This window comes from Priapulus caudatus, unplaced genomic scaffold, assembly GCF_000485595.1.
Source record: "Priapulus caudatus unplaced genomic scaffold, Priapulus_caudatus-5.0.1 Scaffold233, whole genome shotgun sequence".
In the NCBI taxonomy this organism is placed as follows: domain Eukaryota; kingdom Metazoa; phylum Priapulida; class Priapulimorpha; order Priapulimorphida; family Priapulidae; genus Priapulus; species Priapulus caudatus.
Genome location: NW_014577294.1, coordinates 262,664 through 284,153, shown reverse-complemented (window position 1 = coordinate 284,153; position 21,490 = coordinate 262,664). Strand labels below are relative to the sequence as shown.

Below are 21,490 nucleotides of genomic sequence, written 5' to 3'. Positions count from 1 at the left end.
TATATATATATCGTAAATAGTTTAAGATTTTGTCAGTTCTTAGTAAATACTTCCACTTTTCTCACTGAATTACTTACTTGAAGTACTTACAGTTAATTAAACTACTAAAATAAGCTGTAAACCGGGACGATTAAAAATCTCACGCAGTAAGAAAAAATTCAACGCAGTAAGTAAAAACCAACTCTATTTCGCGCTTACGTCAATATCCGAAGAAACATTACGACTCGCGCCAGGAGAGAAATCGCGACTGCACGACTGCGATAAAAGACGTTTTTTACGCAAAGGCAATGGCGTAGCCAGGATTTTTTAACAGGGGGGCCAAAAACAGCGAACTGCGCAAAATAGTGGATGACTTAATATTTTAATGGTTCCTCCGCCTCCCTCTCCACACCCTACGCTCCCCCACCTCTCAGCTCTGCAATCTTTGTTTTGGGCGCCATGAAAAAAGGCGACATTTTTGTTCGTTGTTCTCTGCTCACAAGATGTGTAACTATTCAGAGGCTGATCCAGAATTCCAAGGAGGGAGGGGGTTAAAACAGGCGGGGGCCGGTGTGGGGGTCCTCCCCCAGAAATTTTTAAAAATGTAGATCGCAGTTGATGCTATTTGAGGCACTTTTGAGTACATGTACAGCCTTCATTCTGACTACGACAATTATCATTTTAGTACAACAATTCTTATTTTTAAATATATTTTTTAACGTTCGGATCAACAGGGGGGCCATGGCCCCCTTTGGCCCCCTAACCTTGCCACTGCGCAAAGGTTAAAATATACGGCAATTTCACGCGTCGCGCTATACCCTACTAGCACCACCCACAAGGAGCTTTGGTTTCCTCAACAGGCTTTGCTCAGGAAAGCCGCCTCTCTTACGGCGTGAGGTTGTAAACCCGACGCTGCCGCCTCGCTCTAAAGTCTAAACCTATTTGTACAGCAGGTGTCGACTGAAAAGCAAGTTGGGATAAAGTGCCGTGCCCGAGGGCGACCATATGCGGGGAGAAATCTCTCACAAACATTGCCGAGTTATTTTTCGGCGTAGATTCCGCGATAGAATTTATGTTTGTTCACTCGAGATCGATTATTTAACGCTCGCAGACTTGTTTCTTTTATCAACTACATAGCCGAAGTTCAGATGAATTAAATTCCGCCGTACTGTGCCAGGCGTCTAGGCACAATATATAATAACTGCAATGCCCCCTTTCATGCATGTATGTTACGGCATTTAGTTATAGACCTACTATACGACTCGATAGAAATGAAACTGCTGTTGGTGGACTCTCAGAACAGATGTTGCCGTGTTCAAGCGTCTACACTTTTAACCGTTCGTTCGGGCAATTTGACGTTCTTAACTGCATACTAAAAATACAGGAGTCCAAAAACAAAACGGTAAAAAAAGTTCAATATATGTTAAAACTAGAGCACTCGGAGAGCACAGACCTCCGCCAAGGCAGCTGAATGTGAAATTTTTTATTAATTAATTAATTAAGTAAAAAAATTAATTAATTAATTAATTAATTAAATAATTAATTGTTTCCGGATTAGTGCGAGCGTGCAGGTGGGGGAGGACTGTGGTTGCGTTTTTGTAAGTCTACAGCCAGCGCACCTAGCGGAAGTGAACTGAAACGTGCATGGTAACACACAAACACACAAACCAACACTCAAAGACACGCCGGTGAAAACATAACCTCCGCCAAGCCCCTGGCCGGAGGTAAAAATCTTCTGCTCTGATTCAATGCTATTTAGCACCCACTGAGAGCGGATGACAAGCGTGGTTGTCATGGCGGCAGTAAAGCTCGAGAGAGATGTGTGATAGGTAAAGAGTGTGTAGACATGTCGCTCACAGATAGCATAATAAAATAATATACTTTGTTAGCAGCTATATCTACGAGCAAGCGTAGACCCGCGTGGAGTTTTGTCTATGTAGGTCCTACACATAGCCATGAGATGTTTTAACCATCGCGGGGCAGCAAGAATAACAGAAGGGTGACTTGGCACGTTAGCGATGCCGTTTTTAGCAACGCGTTGCCGTGAGAACGTCTCCTTTATATTGAAATGAACTCACAGTGGTCATTCCGCCACACTATCAGAAACCCCCGACTGTACTCCTTGCAAAATATTTTGGTTAATAATACGAAAATCCTTAGTTGTCGCGCGAGTTTAACCTCTGCGTTGTCATATCAGTTCCTAATATCACATCCTTACACGGCAATTGCCGAGCCTGCAAATAGAACTGCGATTGGAATCGGCTGCGGTCGAAAATGGGTCGAGGTAAAGCTCTCTCACGCTACGGGTGTTCGAGTGTCGGCTTCTAGAGGATCATCTGCGTTTGACTGCTGTGTTATCTATACCCATCTCTATCATTCCGCTTGTTTTCCTAACAAAATCTGTGTCGACTGTGAGCACCGGCTCGACAAACATTCTTGGCGTTTGGGATTTTTTCGAAGCAAGGCCAACGCGATACTACTACGTTAGAAAGGTTGCTTTTATATACTTGCCACTAGAATAGTCAGCTCGGCACGTAGTTTACGAAATAAACATAATAAGGTGCGATATCCGTTTACCACTTATATGATGGCATTTTCCAGGTCGGTCCGGTGTTCGTCATACATTTTTAGTTTGCATGGAATAGCGATATGTAGAGTACGGCGATGTTGGCAATGCGCCACGGATAAATTTTATAATGGCACAAATATATACAAGCATCCCTATTAAAGCACAAATAAATACAAGCATCTCTATTAAGGCCTACCGCCCGTGGGCTCCTACGCACAAAGATTACACCGCTGACTACTAAGGCATAGGTAGTCAGATATACGCGCTTAGACTAACTTTTAAATTATTTGTTTTTAATAAGACGTGTCTACTTGGTAATTTAAATACGTCTGTTAAAGTTTCCTATCCTTTTTGAAAGTATCCTCAAAACTCACATGTGTGAATATTACCAACATAAGACGGTATACGTTGTAAACCTCATACATCAGCGAAGAATCCATTAATAAACACACGATTAGAATCGATTCAACGATTACGAAATTTGAGTAAACAGCGGAAGATTCTTAGGAAACTGCAGTACCCACCTAATCATGTGATAAAAATAACGGATACAGAGACTCAACGCTTCCGCTTCACGAGTTCATGTCCAAACGATGCTTTAAACAGTGTGAAATATGGACGTTCTTGCACGCCAGCGCTGGAAGCCTGAGCTCGACCTCTTAAAGTGAGAGTTTACTCTAGGTTCTAGGGTTATTTTCAGCTAATTTAGGTTATAATTACGCTACATAAAAAGTTTCATGGTTCAATCACCATTAGAAATATTATTAAAAAAATGTTTTAAAACTAACGACTACAGTTTGATTACAACGACGGTGGCGCCACTCAAAGCGCACGATCTGATAAGTTGCGCAAAACCACTTTCCAGCTATATATATATATATATACATGTATATGCGCAAACTCTATATATATAGTCAGGCTAGTTAGTCTATGTTTATTAGTGTGCCGCGTGCGGCCGCAATGCGTTTACAATCATTCACGCGGACGGCGCGGCAGGGGGAAGTGGTCCCATTATAGCCCAGCGCCCCGTGCTAATGGTCTGTAATGCCGACGATGGCAGATGCTTAAATCTTCTCACTGATGGAGACGCGGCCAGTAATATACAGTCAGCGATTCTCGCAGCAAACACGGACGCCGTCGGCCCATCAAAATACTGGCGCGCTCAGACTTGATAGTCAGTCGCAATGTAAACTCGAAACGCGCGGTTACGTCTCGACGATGTCCGCGAATGCTCACTTGTCTGGCATGTTAGAGATACGCGAAGCACTTCCGTAGTTGATTATAGCAGCTGTCAGTTGATTATACAAATCATTGAGATAGCAATAAAGTCATTGTAACCGCCAAGTTAGTAAAGTAGTCATAGTCAAGTGAGATGATGAGCCATTGCGTTACTCGTTTACGCTTTCTAATTGTTAATTAGTGATTAAGGCGCGTGAAGTTTTCGTATCGTGCTTTCACAAGCATAACGATGGATAAAAATGATCCCCATGGTCATTCATCATGGTGCCTCATGGTCATCATGGTACGTCATGGTACATTATGGTACCTAATAGCTTTTGGTCATACATATCATCAGGAGTAGATAATAGATAATTCCCTATTATCTACTCCTGATATCATCGTATTATAGTGACTGATAACCCAACTTCTATAGCCTAGCCCAGCTGCACCCCCGACACGCGTGACTGTATAGTAACGTGGCACCACTGATGTGACAACGTGTTGTAACGTGTGGCTCCACTATGACACCCGCTGTGACACACGCTGTTGTTCGCATTACCACCACCACCATCATCATCATCATCATCATCATCATCATCAGCAGCAGCAGCAGCCGCGACAGTAGCATCTTCCCTGCCGGCTCAACACAGACGATAAACTCTATTAATAGCTGCGACGATGACCGCATGGGGTAGGTAGCGACGCCAGTCGACTTGTGAAGTTATATATGGATACACAGGGCCAAGCATCTTCAGCCCCCCCGCCCCGCAACGTCCCCCAACGTGACCGCACTGACCCATCCCCATGTGACGGGTTGGTGTGGTGGGAGAAGGATAGGCAAGCAGCATTTTTAACCAAGACGCGCTACCAACACCCTTCGTACAACTAGATGTTTATTTATTAAATGTATTATTAAATTATTGACTAACACATTCAATTTGTTTTTTATTTCTTTATTAACCATATAATAAAACGGTTATCGACCTGTGATGAGGTCGATACGTGACTATACGGACCTGGTCAAGGATTGGTTCACCAACGATGTATAACTCATAGACAGAAGGACAAGAAAAAGAGAGAGTCCTCTCGCTCTTCTAGAGAGGGAGAGAGAGAGAAAGAGAGGAAGAGAGAGAGAGAGAGAGAGAGAGAGAGAGAGAGAAAGAGAAGACAGGGCAAATGAGCGAGAGAGCCGATCGATAAAGGAGCTATATGAAATGAAGGTGGTGTCAGTTTGGTTCAATGCTCCTGACCTTGGCACCAGAGTAGGAAACGCGCAAAATTCAATAAAAGAAACGACGTCTATTCCCACAGATGGTGGCCACATGGAAACCACATTCTTTAAATTTTCCTAAAATCGAACATATGTAAACATCGGCTAGAATTTTACGCAACAGGCAGCCATTAAAGGCATACTAGGCCCATTGATTATGCAATGTTGACGAATGCTAGAGTAACTGGCACCTTGTGTAGTTAATAAGTACATAACCTTACATCCAAACGCGTATTAGTTTGTCCAATATCACTGCTGGTTACCAAAAAATGTCTAATTGAAATCTGCACTCCAAGAAATCAGTTGTTTACAGTTTCAAACCGCGGCCGGCGAAGCGGGTGTGATACATATTTATAGTGCACCGGACATTTTCGCACGCATGCTCGGCCGTACGCAATGCTATCATCAGTGATTTCGTAAACACGGTCGCTCGTGATAAGGAACTTTTTGTCAGGGCTGTCCATGTGCGTCCGTGATCAGTACGGGTTTGTCTATATTCAGGCCGGTACAGGAGATAATTTGCATATTTTGTCACGTGGTTTGTGTTAACCAATCAGATGTAATCGCGTATTCGTGACGTGACTTCCAGCTGTATCGCATAGCGATCTCACGTGCAGAAGTGTGAAGCCTCTCCCCTCCTTCTTCTCCACCAGCTTCTCTCCCTCCTCCACCACCTTCTCCCCTCCTCCTTCTCCGCCAGCTTCTCCCCTCCTCCTTCTCCACCACCTTCTCCCTTCTCCCCTTCCTCCTTCTCCACCAGCTTCTCCCCTCCTCCTTCTCCACCAGCTTCTCCCCTCTTCCTTCTCCATCTGCTTCTCCCTTCTCCCCTTCCTCATTCTCCACCAGCTTCTCCCCCTCCTCCTTCTCCACCAGCTTCTCCCCTCCTCCTTCTCCACTTAATTAAATTAGGTATCTGGTAACAAATACGTGTGGGTATAGACGATTTGTTATACAGTAAGTACAGTTGAAAAGAGGCTTGATCAAATCCTTTAGTAAATGCGTTAATTCGCCTCCATAAATGTTTGAAACTGTACCATTCTATTTCTTTTTATCTATTTGCGACTAATCGAAATTTAAGAATGTCGAAAATGGGCGGTACAAGTGGCTGAGTGTCAAAAAGATAGAGACAGGTCGTACAAGTTGATGTTAGGTTAATATAGGATCATTTCGCACTTTATGATCGCGAGAATCTACATTTTACAGTGGTTACCAACCTTTTAGACTCCCCGTACCCCTAATTTTTTTACGCTATCTCCTGGTACCCTTTCGCCCACCAAGCAAAATGAAGAACCAACACTGATGTAATGTCATAAATATTTTGACATCGTTTATGTTTTATTAATGCAGTCGCACGGCGTCGAGTGGCTGTGTAAATTTCCACACTCAATTCGCATTGTTCTTGATTGTTTGCTTAGACAGAGAGTGTCATTGAAGAGAGCGTTCACACGACGTTTGATCGATCAGTTCTTTGACATGCCTTTCTATTGGACATGCCTTATATGCGAGCTGCTAGCTGCAAGCTGTGAAAAAAAACCAATGCGTCCAAGCGAACAATCAAGCGAACAATGCTAATTGAGTGTGGAAATTTACACGGCCACTCGCACACCCTGTTCAATCTTCCACACGTGGAAGAAAATATCAAACACGTGTGATATTTTCCACACGACGCAGATCGAGAGATTTTGCATGTGCACACGCCAGTTCCACAGCGTGTGCGGCGGGTTTTACACGATTTTTGTGGACTGGGGACTAGACCTCGACCGAAAACCATGACTTGTTGGCACTGTTGATAGAGATGCCTGAATCACCCGCTGATTATCATATAGCACTACTTTCTTAAATTGCCTAAGAGGCTTCCCAGGTACCCCCTGTGGTGTTCGCTGGTACCCCCATGGGGTACTAGTACCCCCGGTTGGGAACCAACGATCTACAATAATTGCGATGCCAAGAACTCAGCGCCTGTTGCTTGTAAGATAAGCGAGATTCAACGTGTATCTATAATTATAAACAAGATTGTAGTCATACGACGATTTACACAGGAATTCACTGGAACTGCCCGTGAGTTGATCGACAACGAAGCTGGTTTTTATTCGCCATGTTCATTCGTCCGCCGGTAAAAAAACACGTTCACAATAATCTGAGTGTCTTTTCTTGCAACGCTTCAGACTGAAGACCTTTCTTGCGTATTTAGCTCGAGTGCAAATTGAATAATGTTGTACAAACGCGCAGAAAGACGAGACGCCACAGTCGCAGGATTAGTGTATTCTAGACACAGAAATTAAGATTAAGTCAGATTCGACTGACGTGTTTCGGCGTCTATGCCTCTTTGCCTTACCCGTTACCCGCTACCCGTTCTTAAAAAACATGCTCGTAAAAACGAAAGCACGCGGTATTCCACTCCACCTGTTTCGGAATGTATAGACTCGGTTCTCTAACGACTTGTGTTGGTGTTGACAGCCAAATGAGTATTACGTCTTAGTAGGCTGTTTTGAATGTTTTACGCTGATAAAAACTAGATGCGATATTATGCGCGTAGATATACGATTACAGGATAGATATAGCGTTTGTTTAATGACAAAACTGTAGGATGCTCGCTTAGATCCAGCACGAGTACTCGATTTTTTGTGGCAAGATGTTTTGAGCATTTGTCACGAATAAAACCTATTTAATCAGTAGTGAGATAATAATAAATACCCTTGCTGTCTAACTCCAGATATGATGTGATGTCGATTAGGCAATACATAATAAATGTAGATATTGATGACGATGTAGTGTTTATTTTAATTACAGATGTGCGGAAACTTTTTCTCACTTCCTTCCTGTCTCTCACACGCAGTCACCCTCTTTTTCTTTTTACTCTCGTTCTTCTTCTTCTATCTCTATCTCTACTCTCTCTCTCTCTCTCTTTCTTCCTCTCACTCTCGTTCTGCTTCTTCTATCTCTATCTCTACTCTCTCTCTCTCTCTTTCTTCCTCTCACTCCCGCGCTTGCACGTTCTCTCTCTCTCTCTATCTATCTCTATCTCGCTTACTCACGCTGTCTCACACACGCGCTCTCTCGCTTCCTCCCTCTCTCTGTCAGACACTACAGCTTTATTTTCGCTACTATGTGTACCCGATTGTTCTGTTGTAGTGTGAACGTTAGAGTGGAGTAAGAGAAGCAACGGCTTCATTTTGATTGCTTTGACGACGCGCGTATGAGGATCATTAGCTAGTGGCTCATCTGAGAGTGTATAGACACATCCTCATTCTCTGCCCAACACGTGTTTCACATAGACGCGTGCAGATGCTGCGGCACGCGGACCCACCCGCATGTCTTCCGTCCGCAAGTGCCCCCCGAACAGTAACGTTCGTGTGTAGTCCGCGCCTTTTTGCGGCCTCGTACACGAGTAAACAAGAGGTCGGGTTACCACCCCGGACGACGCGCGTCGCACATGCCGATTAACATTTCCTCTCTATCTCCCTCTGCACGCGCGCGCCGCGGTATAACCTACCGAAGTGTCGAGTTAGTTGAATTTTGGTGTTTGGCTTCATCCTTGATCAGTTTGCGCTGATGGCCCATGCTGCACGTGTACCCACGCGCGCACTGGCCGACAGCGCTGAAAGTGACTGGTTGTTTAATACTTGCTGTTCGCGCGCGCACTGAAAAGCTGCTGCTGCTGCCGTTGCTAAAAATAGGCGGCAGGTTCCATCCGCTAATTATAGCCTCTCGTGAATCCGGCTCCGGCTGCGCCGATGTCTTGGATTATGTTTCAGGATATTTAACGGAGATATCGCTACTTAATGCGCGCGCGCGTGGCGGTGCAGTCTTCGCTAGCGGGCGTGATCGGAGCGCTGATAGAAGCGGCGAGACGAGTCTTTCCTTCTTCTTCAACTTCCCACCGGCTCCCTACGCGTGAGTGGCCCCATATAACCGCGCTTACACACGGAGACACGCCTGCAAGCATCACTCTGTCTGCTGCCTGTTCGTTAGCGAGTCTGCTGCGTGCGTGCTGGACCGTCTCGCTGCCGCTGCTCTTCTGCAACCGTCGGCCTCCTCCTGAGAACGCCGTCTGTATCATTGCACACCGCACACACGTCGTGTAGGATACGCGCAGCTCCTTTCTCTGGATGCTAATTGGTCGCAGGCGGTGCGAGCTTCTGATTGCCGACAAGCGACAGACACTGCCCGCGAGCTGTTGCATGGGGCATTGCACTTGAGCTTGCCTCTGTAGCCAGCAGGAACTAAGGTGGTAGCTACTCGCGCAGGAAGCCATCGTGTGCACGTGTTTGGAAGGGATGCACGACTGATACACAGCCATGTCAGGGTAGGCTTCGCTTTTCTCTACGTGTTTAGCTGTTATGATGTGTGTGTGTCCGGCTGGTCAGCTATTGTCCATCCGGACACCGTATGATCGTGAGAAGACACGAATCCGATGTGCACGGGCTCAGCGTTAAACTGGCGGACATCTTGTTGCGAAGGTTGTGTGAACAGCGATCTGTAACAACATGAGGATAGTAATCACTGACTAGCTGGTGTGCGCGAAGGTGACATGTAGCCTTCATACTGTGCAGGCTAATAGCAGAAGTGCTTAAACTAGTACTAAGCAATCTTTCTAACAACCGATCTTGTTACATAGCTGGTGAATATGGTATTATTGGCATAACAACACTCGCCGTAGCTCCACAATTCCGTACGCTGCCGTCTGTCTCGCCTGTCCGATTTCTCGTTTGTTACACTTGACTGGGTCGAATTCAGAATATTCGAATATTCCGAATTAATCCTAGATCAGAATACAATTTAATTTAACTCCCCAGGTAACCTAAAACATCAGAATTTCGATATAAAGTACCCGATGAACTTGAAAATCTGCGATAGTCGGTTTCCGTGAAAAAACGTAACAACGTAAAGGCTGGCGGAAACGCCCATAAACCCCGGAGCTGGCCGATCATAGCTATAGCTGCGTAGGTTATATGTAATATACTTCGGCGGTTAAGGGTGTGTTTCGGCCATCATTGACCGTCATCAGAAATTGGCGGTGAGAATGATAGGTGGCGACGGCTGGGATGTATCGTGCAGATATCTTACGCACACCCTGCCATAGATCACGTAGGTGGCAGGTTGCATCGAAAATATGTTTGGAATTGCGTAAACGATATGGTCGACTTTCATCAACGCTAATCCAGCGCCGAGAGCCGCATATAGTGCCGCGCGTATTGCATGACGCATTTCGCCAGGTTCAGCATATTTGATTACGCCGTATGAATTTACCATCGATTGCTATATAACTATCATCGCCGTGACACTATATGGTGTTGCCCAAATTCCAGCAAATCTGTCGTCCATCTAACGTCAATATTATTATTGCTGAGGAAAATCTCACGTATTTATATATATCCGCATGTATTTATCCGTATTTTCTTTCTATATATATATGTATATATATATATATATATATATATATATTATACAGAGAGAGAGAGAGAGAGAGAGAAGACGAAGAGAGAGAAGAGGAGAGAGGAGAGAGAGAGACGAGGAGAGAGAGAGGAGAGAGAGGAAGAGAGAGAGAGAGAGAGAGAGAGAGATCATGTATACGTATTTAGTTTTAAATCTTCTGCTGACCATGTATCGTCTTGATGTTGATGAGGATCGATCAATTCGCTTTTATGGTGATGATCTAGTAATAGTGTCAAAAACTTCAATCCGATTTTTGCATACTAACACTGACATAATATGAATGCATAATATGATGTACATATACGTGACGTCACGGGACATGGTTACGTCACAATGTTTTTTATAAGTGATTACGTCGGTATCCGCTATAGGTATCTAACGTTTTTTTCGCGAATGCTATGTTCATGCATGTGAACGACCGCCGTCACGGCATGTTTGCGACCGCTGAACGTGCAACAAGTTACCGATTCCAGCGTAAACAATTATACGGGGAGGAAGACGGCGAAATCTCGGAAATTGTTTATAGAAGTTGTTGAACTGTTTTGGTGCTGAGAGAACCTTTTCAGGAGTTTGAAACTAATTGGAAAGGTTCGTTACGGAAACGTTTAAAGAACTGTTGACGAAGACTTAGTGTCTAACGTATGCGCACGATTTGCACTTAAATTATTTTGCCGTTGAACCTCGAGTGGCTATTATAACGAAGAAAAACAAGTCAAACTATTTCGCTCTCTTAGCGGGAGGGCTCAGTAACTAGAGACGTGTCAATCTATAACGAACTCAGAAACAAACCGACTTTGTTTATTTGTTAGACCTTCGATAGCAGATCAGCTAGCAAATGGCCTGCTCGTCGTAAAATGTTTCACGGGCGACCTTTCTTTCTCGGGACCTTTTGCAGTCGGATTAAAGAATTACCTCAATTACTGAGAACCCTCTGCGCGTAGTATGAAGAGAGATCCTTACACAGATGGACAAGACCTATTGCTATGCAAAAGATCTTGCAACCTAATCCAGATCACGCAGCATTGGTATGTTTCCAGATGCACCGTGCTTTCTGCTATACGCTGGGAAGCCATGGCCTATACGTATTTAGAAGGAACATGCAGAAACAGATGTGCCTATAAAACAAGAGCAGACATCCGCAGATATGCTTATGTGACGAGAACATGCGGGCGTGCGCAGATGTGCTTACGTAATGGTAACCGGCATAGACATATGTGCTTGCATGAACTCTGTGAAGCCGATGCGCTAAACAGACACATGTACAGCGATAACGAAACCATATGCTCCAGCAAACCTAGGGTCAAAGCTAGAGAGAAACCTGATGTGTCGTATGCATGCATCCACGGCACCAGCAGTAGGAGGTTGTAAATGAAAGATCTAGTTATTCGATAGACTGACCAAGTGCAGCGAGGAAAGAAGAATGAAGTGTAATAGAAAAAGATAAAGGCGCATCTCGAAAAGCGCGGTGCATTGTGGGATCGGGCTACGTTCCGGCTACCGCGCACGCGTATACTCGTCATGGTCATTACATTACATTCGCAATTACTGGCATTTAATGCCTGTGTTTCATTCTTTCAAGTCTCTACAGCCTAGTGGTACATTCGATATAGTTATCACCTAACACGTTTAAATGATAAGCACACGTAGAAAACAACAGTCCGTTTTCCAAGGTTCACAGTCTCGTACCTGTGTCTTGTAAAGCGTGATTGCGCCTGTTTGGGTTTGTCGAAAATTTTGACATGGCTATGACCAAATTAAAAGAGTATGCGCAATCGAAATCTTAACAAACCATAGCAGTAAAAATCTTAATAATATTTCAGAGTAAATACACATAAAGGTTTAACCGTATGCAGTGGCGAATCCCAGATTACGGAAGAAGGCGTGGCGGTTGCTGGTGCTCCAAGGCAGAAAGCGCGAAGGAGGTTGAGTAAATTTGAAAACTGTAGAACGTACGATGAGGCATTTTGGACACATCTGAGTACATCCTTTAACTGCTAATCACAACAATGGAGTCTTTTTTTCAGATAATATTTGTTTAACTTCCTGACGGCATTGAAGAGGGATCGCACAAAATCAATGTAATCAACAGTACATGATATTTTTTTAGTTTTCACACCCGACCCCCGCGTTTTGCGCCAAATGATCAATATTCAATAACCAATCAAATTTATGTAATACGTGATCGTCAAACATATGTCGCAGTAAAAAGACATGATTGGACCTTGTATGTTGATTAAAACTGTCGCATGCGAACCTGCGAGCTCCAGTTAATGTAAAAGACGGTACATGCAACAAGTATGTCAACACGGCTAAGCTACATACAAACATGTGAATAATCAATGTAGTGTAATAGAGACGGTTGTCAGGTACCGACAAGCATTTTTGACATCAGCGAAAAATAACATTTTCGATGAGAAAACGATCAAGCATTATTATTATATGGTAGCGCATTTTGCTTGAATCTGATTGGCCCGTATGGCATTTGGAGGTCCGTACCTCATGCCGAGTTGACCGCGCGTGTCAAACGAGTACACCTCGCGTGAAGAAAGTGGGTGTGTGAGCGCTGGCCAATCGAGCTACCGCTTCTATATCGAAGATTAGCAGCCAATAAGATAGCTATATTATAAAATAATATAAATATTATAAATAGAAATAGAAATAGAAATAGAAATATAATAAAATAAATAATTTAGAAGATAAATATAAAATTATTATTATTTATTTGTTATTTATTTAGTTAAATTGTTTATTTATGTATTATTGTTTATTTATTAAATGTATTATTAAATTATTGACTAACACATTCAATTTGTTTTTTATTTCTTTATTAACCATATAATAAAACGGTTATCGACCTGTGATGAGGTCGATACGTGACTATACGGACCTGGTCAAGGATTGGTTCACGAACGATGTATAACTCATAGACAGAAGGACAAGGAAAAGAGAGAGTCTCTGCGCTCTTCTAGAGAGGAGAGAGAGAAAGAGAGAAGAGCGCGGAGAGAGAGAGAGAGAGAGAGAGAGAGAGAGAGGAGAAAGAGAAGACAGGGCAAATGAGCGAGAGAGCCGATCGATAAAGGGAGCTATATGAAATGAAGGTGGCTGTCAGTTTGGTTCAATGCTCCTGACCTTGGCACCAGAGTAGGAACGGGCAAAATTCAATAAAAGAACGACGTCTATTCCCACAGATGGTGGCCACATGGAAACCACATTCTTTAAATTTTCCTAAAATCGAACATGTGTAAACATCTGCTAGAATTTTACGCAACAGGCAGCCATTAAAGGCATACTGAGGCATTGATTATGCAATGTTGACGAATGCCTAGAGTAAACTGGGCACCATTGTGTAGGTAATAAGTACATAACCTTACATCCAAACTGCGTATTAGTTTGTCCAATATCACTGCTGGTTACCAAAAAATGTCTAATTGAAATCTGCACTCAAGAAATCAGTTGTTTACAGTTTCAAAACCGCGCCGCGAAGCGGGTGTGATACATATTTATAGTGCACGCGGACATTTTCCACGCATGCTCGGCCGTACGCAATTGCTATCATCATGATTTTCGTAAACACGGACGCTCGTGATAAGGAACTTTTTGTCAGGGCCTGTCCATGTGCGTCGCGTGATCAGTACGGGTTTGTCTATATTCAGGCCGGTACAGGAGATAATTTGCATATTTTGTCACGTGGGTGTGTTAACCAATCAGATGTAATCGCGTATTCGTGACGTGACTTCCAGCTGTATCGCATAGCATCTCACGCTGCAGAAGTGTGAAGCTTCTTCCCTCCTTCTCTCCACCAAGCTTCTCTCCTCTCCTTCCACCACCTTCTTCCCTCCTCCTTTCTCCGCCAGCTTCTCCCCTCCTCCTCTCCACCATCTTCTCCCTTCTCCCCTTTCCTTCCTTCTCCACAGCTTCTCCCTCCTCCTTCTCCACCAGCTCTTCCCCTCTTCCTTCTCCATCTGCTTCTCCCTTTCTCCTTCCTCATTCTCCACCAGCTTCTCCCCTCCTCCTTCTCCACCAGCTTCTCCCCTCCTCCTTCTCCACCCCATTCTCCCTTCTTCTCTTCTTCATTCTCCACCAGCTTCTCCCCTCCTCCTTCTCCACCAGCTTCTCCCCTCCTCCTTCTCCACCACCTCACCATGCTTCACACTTCTGCACGTGAGATCGCTATGCGATACAGCTGGAAGTCACGAATACGCGATTACATCTGATTGGTTAACACAAACCACGTGACAAAATATGCAAATTATCTCCTGTACCGGCCCGAATATAGACAAACCCGATTAGTACGTGTGTTTTACTCCATTTCCATATTTAGTCCGTGGCCGTGGTTACACCGCTGTCACCTCCATTTTATCTGGCGTCCAAAACATACGGGCCGCACAAATGTTTACGGCATCGCTTGACTCCTGGATGAATATCAACAACCGATTTCAAGTCTTGCTTGTAATGTAACCAGCAGTGATATTGGACACACTAATAGATTACGCGTTTGGCTATAAGGTTATGTACTTATTAACTACACAAGGTGCTAGTTACTCTAGCATTAGTCAACATTGCATAATCAATGGGCCTAGTATGCCTTTAAGCTTGCGTGGCAGGTATTGTGATATATATGAGAAAAGAATCATTGACGCACGCAGAGCACGTAAGTAGCCACATGAAAATGGGCAAGCAAAATAAGCAGTAACGAGTAAAAAAAGCAGTAAGGAGTATAGAAGTCAGCGTGTCTGTGTGCGGGTGGGGGATATTGATAGAGCAGGATACGCATGCACGCACGCACGCACGCACGCACGCGCGCACACACAGCATACACACACACGCGCGCGCACACGCACACATACACAACACACACACACACACCACACACACACACACACACACGTACACACACATACACACACACACACACACACACACACACACACATTACACACACGCACACACACACACCGCGGCGCACGCACGCACGCACACACACACAACACGCGCGCGCGCACACACACACACACAAACACACATGCGCACACAGACAGAGAAACAGACGCACAAGTGTCTGTGCCGCACAGGTGTATGTTTTGCTCGCACCTTCGCAACAAATTCTTTACAAATAATAAATAGTTTTAAGACATAATTGTATTCACTAGGAAAGGAATTTCCGGGCCCGAGGTGTGGTTATGTTATTTTACTAACATTAGCTGCGAGCTTTGTGTGTATATTTAGTTATTGTGTTTTTTAAGCACTTTTGGCTTGCTCGTTGCAATAGTATTTGGATGTGCTGGTAGCATTTACATCAATGTGCGCGCGCACACGCACCAGTATAAAATGTTACGATAATTTTACAGATTTAAACGTTTTATGAAAAGACACGTGGCCGTGTGTTCATGAAATTGTTCGGTCATCTTTTTGCACATCAAATAAATAGTAATGGTGTCGGCAGTTTTAGCAGCGATCAAAGGCGTTTATAGACATTCGTAGATCTCCACGCCAAACTCCCTATGAGCGTACAAAAAATCACGATGTATGGGCTTGTTGTGATCTGCTGGTAGAAGTACCATAAAAGAAAATAGTAGTAGTAGTAAATACTAATATCGAGTTGATTGAAATTAGGTTGCTTCTGCAGAAGCCATTGAATTGTTTAAAACTTTGGATCGACAGAGAAGAACACAATGCGAGGTTTAGCTCGCTTACCCGGCCGGGTAAATATAGTTTAGCATTCCTCGAGCCCCATCGGTACCCTGTCTAACACGAGCACTATCCAACTAACACCAGCACTATTTTGGTTAAGAAACAAAATTAGTCTTAACTATAGACTTAACAATACGACGTTTCTGTCAACTAGCCACCGGCCATTTATGCTCTCTACGTTTACACCGTATATAAGCCTTTATGTTCTCTCTGCTTCAAGACCTGCCTGAACATATTTGATTTATATGTGAAAATAGAACTGGGACAGAAGTTGATGCAGATACTTCTATAAAAATACAAGTTGCCTTGTTAATTGTCTACTTCGACGTAAACGATAGCGTCTTTGGCAGGCGAGGTGGGACACAAATGGTATTTAGACTGTCACTAAATCATTTATTGACAAACACTAAATCATTTAGTGTCTATCATTAAACCATGCCTAGTGATTTTCGCAAGTAGCAATGTAGATAGAGTTTGAAAGTTTTAACTCTCGTTCAGTAGAAGTTAGACAGCATTTGCGTATCGCAGAAATATTACATTTAGCGGGTTTATCATAGGTCGTTATATCATGTAGATCGTTGGGGGCAATGAACCGGATACGTAGAAGTATTTTTTCAACGAAATACTGAGACACCGATAGACGAGCATGAGACGAGAGCAGTGCCCGAAGAAACGGACTGGCGCGTAGTAAATGCAGAGCTGAGTGGAGGCTGCGTGCCTATGTATGTACAACAACGAGGAAAAATATACAGTTAAGACGGGAAACAACCGCTAATTTTAAACTTCCACGCCAGTAACAGACGAGTAACAGGCGAGCAGAAACTTCTATGTTACATATACATGCACGCTCCATTACGCTTCATGTACCGGAGTATATGCCTCTGAATCATTCCTCCAAGTCCTAGGAATAGGTTACGTGCTTACATTTTGCCAGCCTGAGATAAATATAACCCGCCATCATTTCGGGGAACGTATACAAAATATATATCGTATAGATGCTGCATATCATTTACGACTGTTGGAGCATATAGGTCTAATGTTCGAATTTAGTCTGTAAAATTAAATAAGTAATCAATGTATGCATCAAATGAATAATGATCTGCACCGTGATGCACCGGAACCCATTTCGAATGAAGAGATTGGCTAAATAAATATCTATGCATGCACCTGCACTAACAAGCAAAGTTAAAACAGTTTCACTGGAAAATGTAAACCAGACAGCCTCGTCTATTAAATGTAAGAAAAAACGACATGCGCTTAGATCTCAGGCTTGTACAAACAAACAATGTTTGACAATTTTTCAGCTCCGTTAAATCTGACATAATGACCACCATTCAACCACAAATAGAATACCTACTTTACCTTTTAAATAAAACTACGGCAAATGAACAGCTATATATCCTGTGGTTATCGGACATAAAATACTAATAAACTATCGTTAATTATACAAAAACGTTCGCGATAGCACCAGCTGGTGGCGGTTTGGGCCCACGTTTCCATTGCTGCTATAGCTGGTTTTGGCCAGAACGAGGTTTCCAATGGTGGTAGAAAGATCTCCGAAATCAAGTAAAATGTATTTTGGTTTTATTATTGTATGCTGTTAGTTTTCAAACTTGTGTGTAATTATGGCTGGTTTCTACCTTTTCGATAAATATTCCTCACAATAAATCATCGTTGCGTATAGCCACTAATATATGCACTTTCTAACCATAAAATATATTGTAATAATGTCATATGTTTACCAACACATTAATTTTGTTTTAGTTACGACATTTATGAAATAAAAATTATTTTAGAAAATACTCGAATAACGTTATATCATTATTAAAAAATGACACGTAGCAGCATTTTTGGCATCCAGCCAGAGAAAAAATGGTGTATTTACGGTTGCGATGAAAAAAAGATCGGATGGCAGTGTGTTAGAAACACCGTGTTTTTCTACCAGTTGCTGAAACAATATCGGCTTCATAGCTATGTCACTAGTTTGGAGTTATTTGCGTTATTACTAGGTCATTACCTTATGTGTGCTATATATGTGTGGTGACAATTGCATGATGGTAATTTTGAAGGCGACTGTATTGCAGGTGCCAGTGGGGATTAATTATTTAAATTAAGTCATTATTTTAATACAAGTACTAAAGTAGCATCTGCTAATTGTATGATCGTTATTCTCTCCGCACGCAATTACCATTTTAGTAATTATCACTAATTTAATAATACGTGACACAACTGTACAGGTTCGCGACCAATCTCACTATAGAGAGGTAAATCTCCGAGATTTATCTGCGACCATAACACTACGGTCACGTGATCGCTGCGGCGATGTTGGGTCTGGAAAACATTTTTCGGCGCGAAAAATACTCCCCGGATCGTCTCCCGCGTGCGTGCTGTACGTCGCATCATCTCCCCGCTCATAGGCAGGCGCGCTGAAATCGACGTTGAAAACCTCCTGCCGGGCCCGTCTCATAGATTAGCCGCTATTTTGGTAACGCGGGCCACGCCGTGCGCTCTGCGTATGGGAAGCCACAGACGATCGCGTTGCAGCCGTCTTACCGCCGTGTAGTTGTAAACATATGACTTACACGCACGCAGCCACGGCCGATATTATATAGCGTTAGGGAGATATAGCTGGAAGCGGGGCTGACGCTGCGGCTAAGGCACAACGAAAAGAATTATTTTTATTTACTTATATTAGGTGCCACGCAATAGTTGTTAGTGAATGAAGCAACTGGTCCGCTCGTTGGTAGAGATAGAAAACTGGGCTGAGACAGAACAGCGTTGGGTTTTAGCTTAAACGCTGCAGTGTAGGAATAGCGTAGCGTAACTGAGAATGTAGGTTCAATTTTTTAAATGCTACAGAGGAGGAATAACATACTGTAACTAGAAATGTAGCTCTAATGTTTGCAGCGTCTATGTCGCACACGACGTCTCCATATCGCCGTGTGACGTCACTACTTTACGTGTATCGACCGGTGATATAGCTAGCATACGCTGTTTCGTTAAATATGTGGGTTCCGTGTGTACCAAATGCGCTCTTAAATATGCCTATCTATTTCACGACTATTCATTCGCCCTTGCTTAATCCGTCATTTTGTCCACGTATGTCCACCGATAATTGATTCACCAAGTACGGGCCAATTGAAGTAAATATGTGTATGTAACACATCCACATAGCAGCCATATCAATCGATGTACAAGGAAAAGGCTATGCTATGGTGTATAGCCTAGAATAGCGTTGAATAGTGAAATAGTGTCTTGCATATATAAGCAACTTTTTCAAAATTTCAAGACGCGAGTTACAATTCTAGACTGGTTGTGCTTGCAAGAGTCAATGCTGATTCCTATATTTAGGTTCACGTGTTGGTCAGTCAGACATATTTCGTAGTACATGTTATATGGTTGGAACGAATTCGACACTGTCTGCTAGTACTATTGCTCGTGATCAAATACAAAAAAAAAGTAATTGGATTTTTAGCAATTGTCGGATTTTCTTGCATAGACCTTTTTCGTGTATTTACCTATAGTAGCCAGTGATTAATGATTTAAAAAATAAAAACTATTCCTAGATTTACATCAGCCATCTTGTTTCCTTGCAGAGGACTTCCCCCTACATTTGCCCAGAAGCCATCTATAAAGCAAGCGCCAGGTGGCGCCAAGATAATATTCAGCTGCAAACTTCAAGCTGACCCGCAGCCCAATGTCTTATGGTTCCACGACGACGAGCCTGTCAGGTAATAGATGTTCTACTAACATAACACCGCCCATAATTATTATATTACATTTTCTTATCTATATCGGTTTATTGAATCATAAATACAGATTTACGGCTTAGCAGTGCATCGTGCTAATTTACTGCGAATAGGTATGTTTATGATTCCGTTATGAAGGGGGCAATAATTCTATAACGTACAATCATGAGATAAATTTGAACATTTATAGTCATCATATATTTCCTCTATATTTGAATCTATTCCAATGAGATTATTTATAATATTAACCAGACTACATTTGAAACTCACATCGCTCTATCCTGTTTATTTTTATGAAATTTGTGTCAATATGTAGAAAGTCTTCTTGAAACTTACATATCTGCATTCGGTTCATTCTTACGCTCTCAACTTTAATATTTAAAAAAATCTACTCGATAATATTCACAATTTGTTCTGTATTAAGATGCCTGCGTAGTGCCAGCAATATGTAATGAGAATGAGTATTTGGACAGAGCAAGGAGACCATTTCATAATTGTGTTTCTCTTCATTACAGTCATGGCGGCCGTTACAACATATACGTAACTCCGGAAGATAAAAACATATGCCTCGTTGGCCTAGAAATCACAGGCATTGCAAAGGAAGATGGCGGAAAATACAGAGTCAACGCCAAGAATGATCTTGGAGAGACCAATGCAACACTCAACCTTAACTTTGGTGGTGCGTGCTTGTTCATTGCACTTATTTCAATTTCCTTATCAATTAAATGTTTCCCTGGTGAGAGTAATCGATAGGCGTTTCTCTACAGAAAAGGCAAGATACTATTATGGGCAGTTTTAAGATGCAGTTTACATAAAATAACACATATTACAATCATATATAATATTGCACATATTGAGACGCCTATAGCGCTACCGGTGAAGCGTTACTCATCAGTAAGAAATAAAAGAACAATATTGCACTACTGTAATCAGCCATCGATCGCAACAAAGCCATAATATTCGCAACAAATTAAAGTCTTATACGAAACATCAGTTCTTTCTCTAACCGAAAAAGTCCGTTACTTAATATAAAAAAGCTAAGACGCGATTAGAACAAAAAGAGTAGATAAGAGAAGATCTGCAGAGATATCGGGACTTTAAGGAGTAGCATTTCCTTACAGTGGTATAACTAACTATGCATTCGTGTACTGCCTCGCAGGTAAGGCACCACCACCGCGGGGTACCATCAAGCCTCAGTTCCAGGGTAAGCCAGCCATCAAGCAGGAAGGCGGCATCTTGCGCATGGAGTGCCTACTCAAGTGCAAGCCAGCGTCGAAGATCACCTGGTTCCACGGCACTGACGTCGTGACGGAAACCGACCGACTCACCATCACGGCCACAGCGCAGGACAACGACGTCTACAAACTGATCCTTGCAATCACGGTAAACGCCACGTGCTTACAGTACTCGCACGTACGCACGCTCACACACGCGAGCGTGTATACAAACTAGCAGGCACACACGCACGCATGCGCGCACACACACAAACACACACACACACACACACACACGCACGCACGCACACACGCACACACACACACACACACACACACACACACACACACACACACACGT

General features: G+C 43.1%; 1 protein-coding gene and 1 long non-coding RNA gene across 2 annotated transcripts in view; one reads left to right on the top strand and one right to left on the bottom strand.

The window, feature by feature from the left end:
• Window positions 1-6,315, bottom strand: part of LOC106807765 — a 17,453-nt gene extending 11,138 nt beyond the window's left edge. Inside the window, exon 1 of the long non-coding RNA XR_001393706.1 lies at window positions 6,241-6,315. This is a non-coding gene — a long non-coding RNA (uncharacterized LOC106807765). The remainder of the gene's footprint in view (window positions 1-6,240) is intronic.
• Window positions 1-21,490, top strand: part of LOC106807761 (twitchin-like) — a gene marked incomplete at its 3' end in the record, with an annotated part of 171,136 nt that overhangs the window by 23,814 nt on the left and 125,832 nt on the right. The window contains 3 exon segments of the mRNA XM_014810212.1: window positions 19,763-19,897; window positions 20,431-20,594; window positions 21,075-21,298. Of these exon segments, the coding sequence (XP_014665698.1) occupies window positions 19,763-19,897; window positions 20,431-20,594; window positions 21,075-21,298 (523 nt within the window).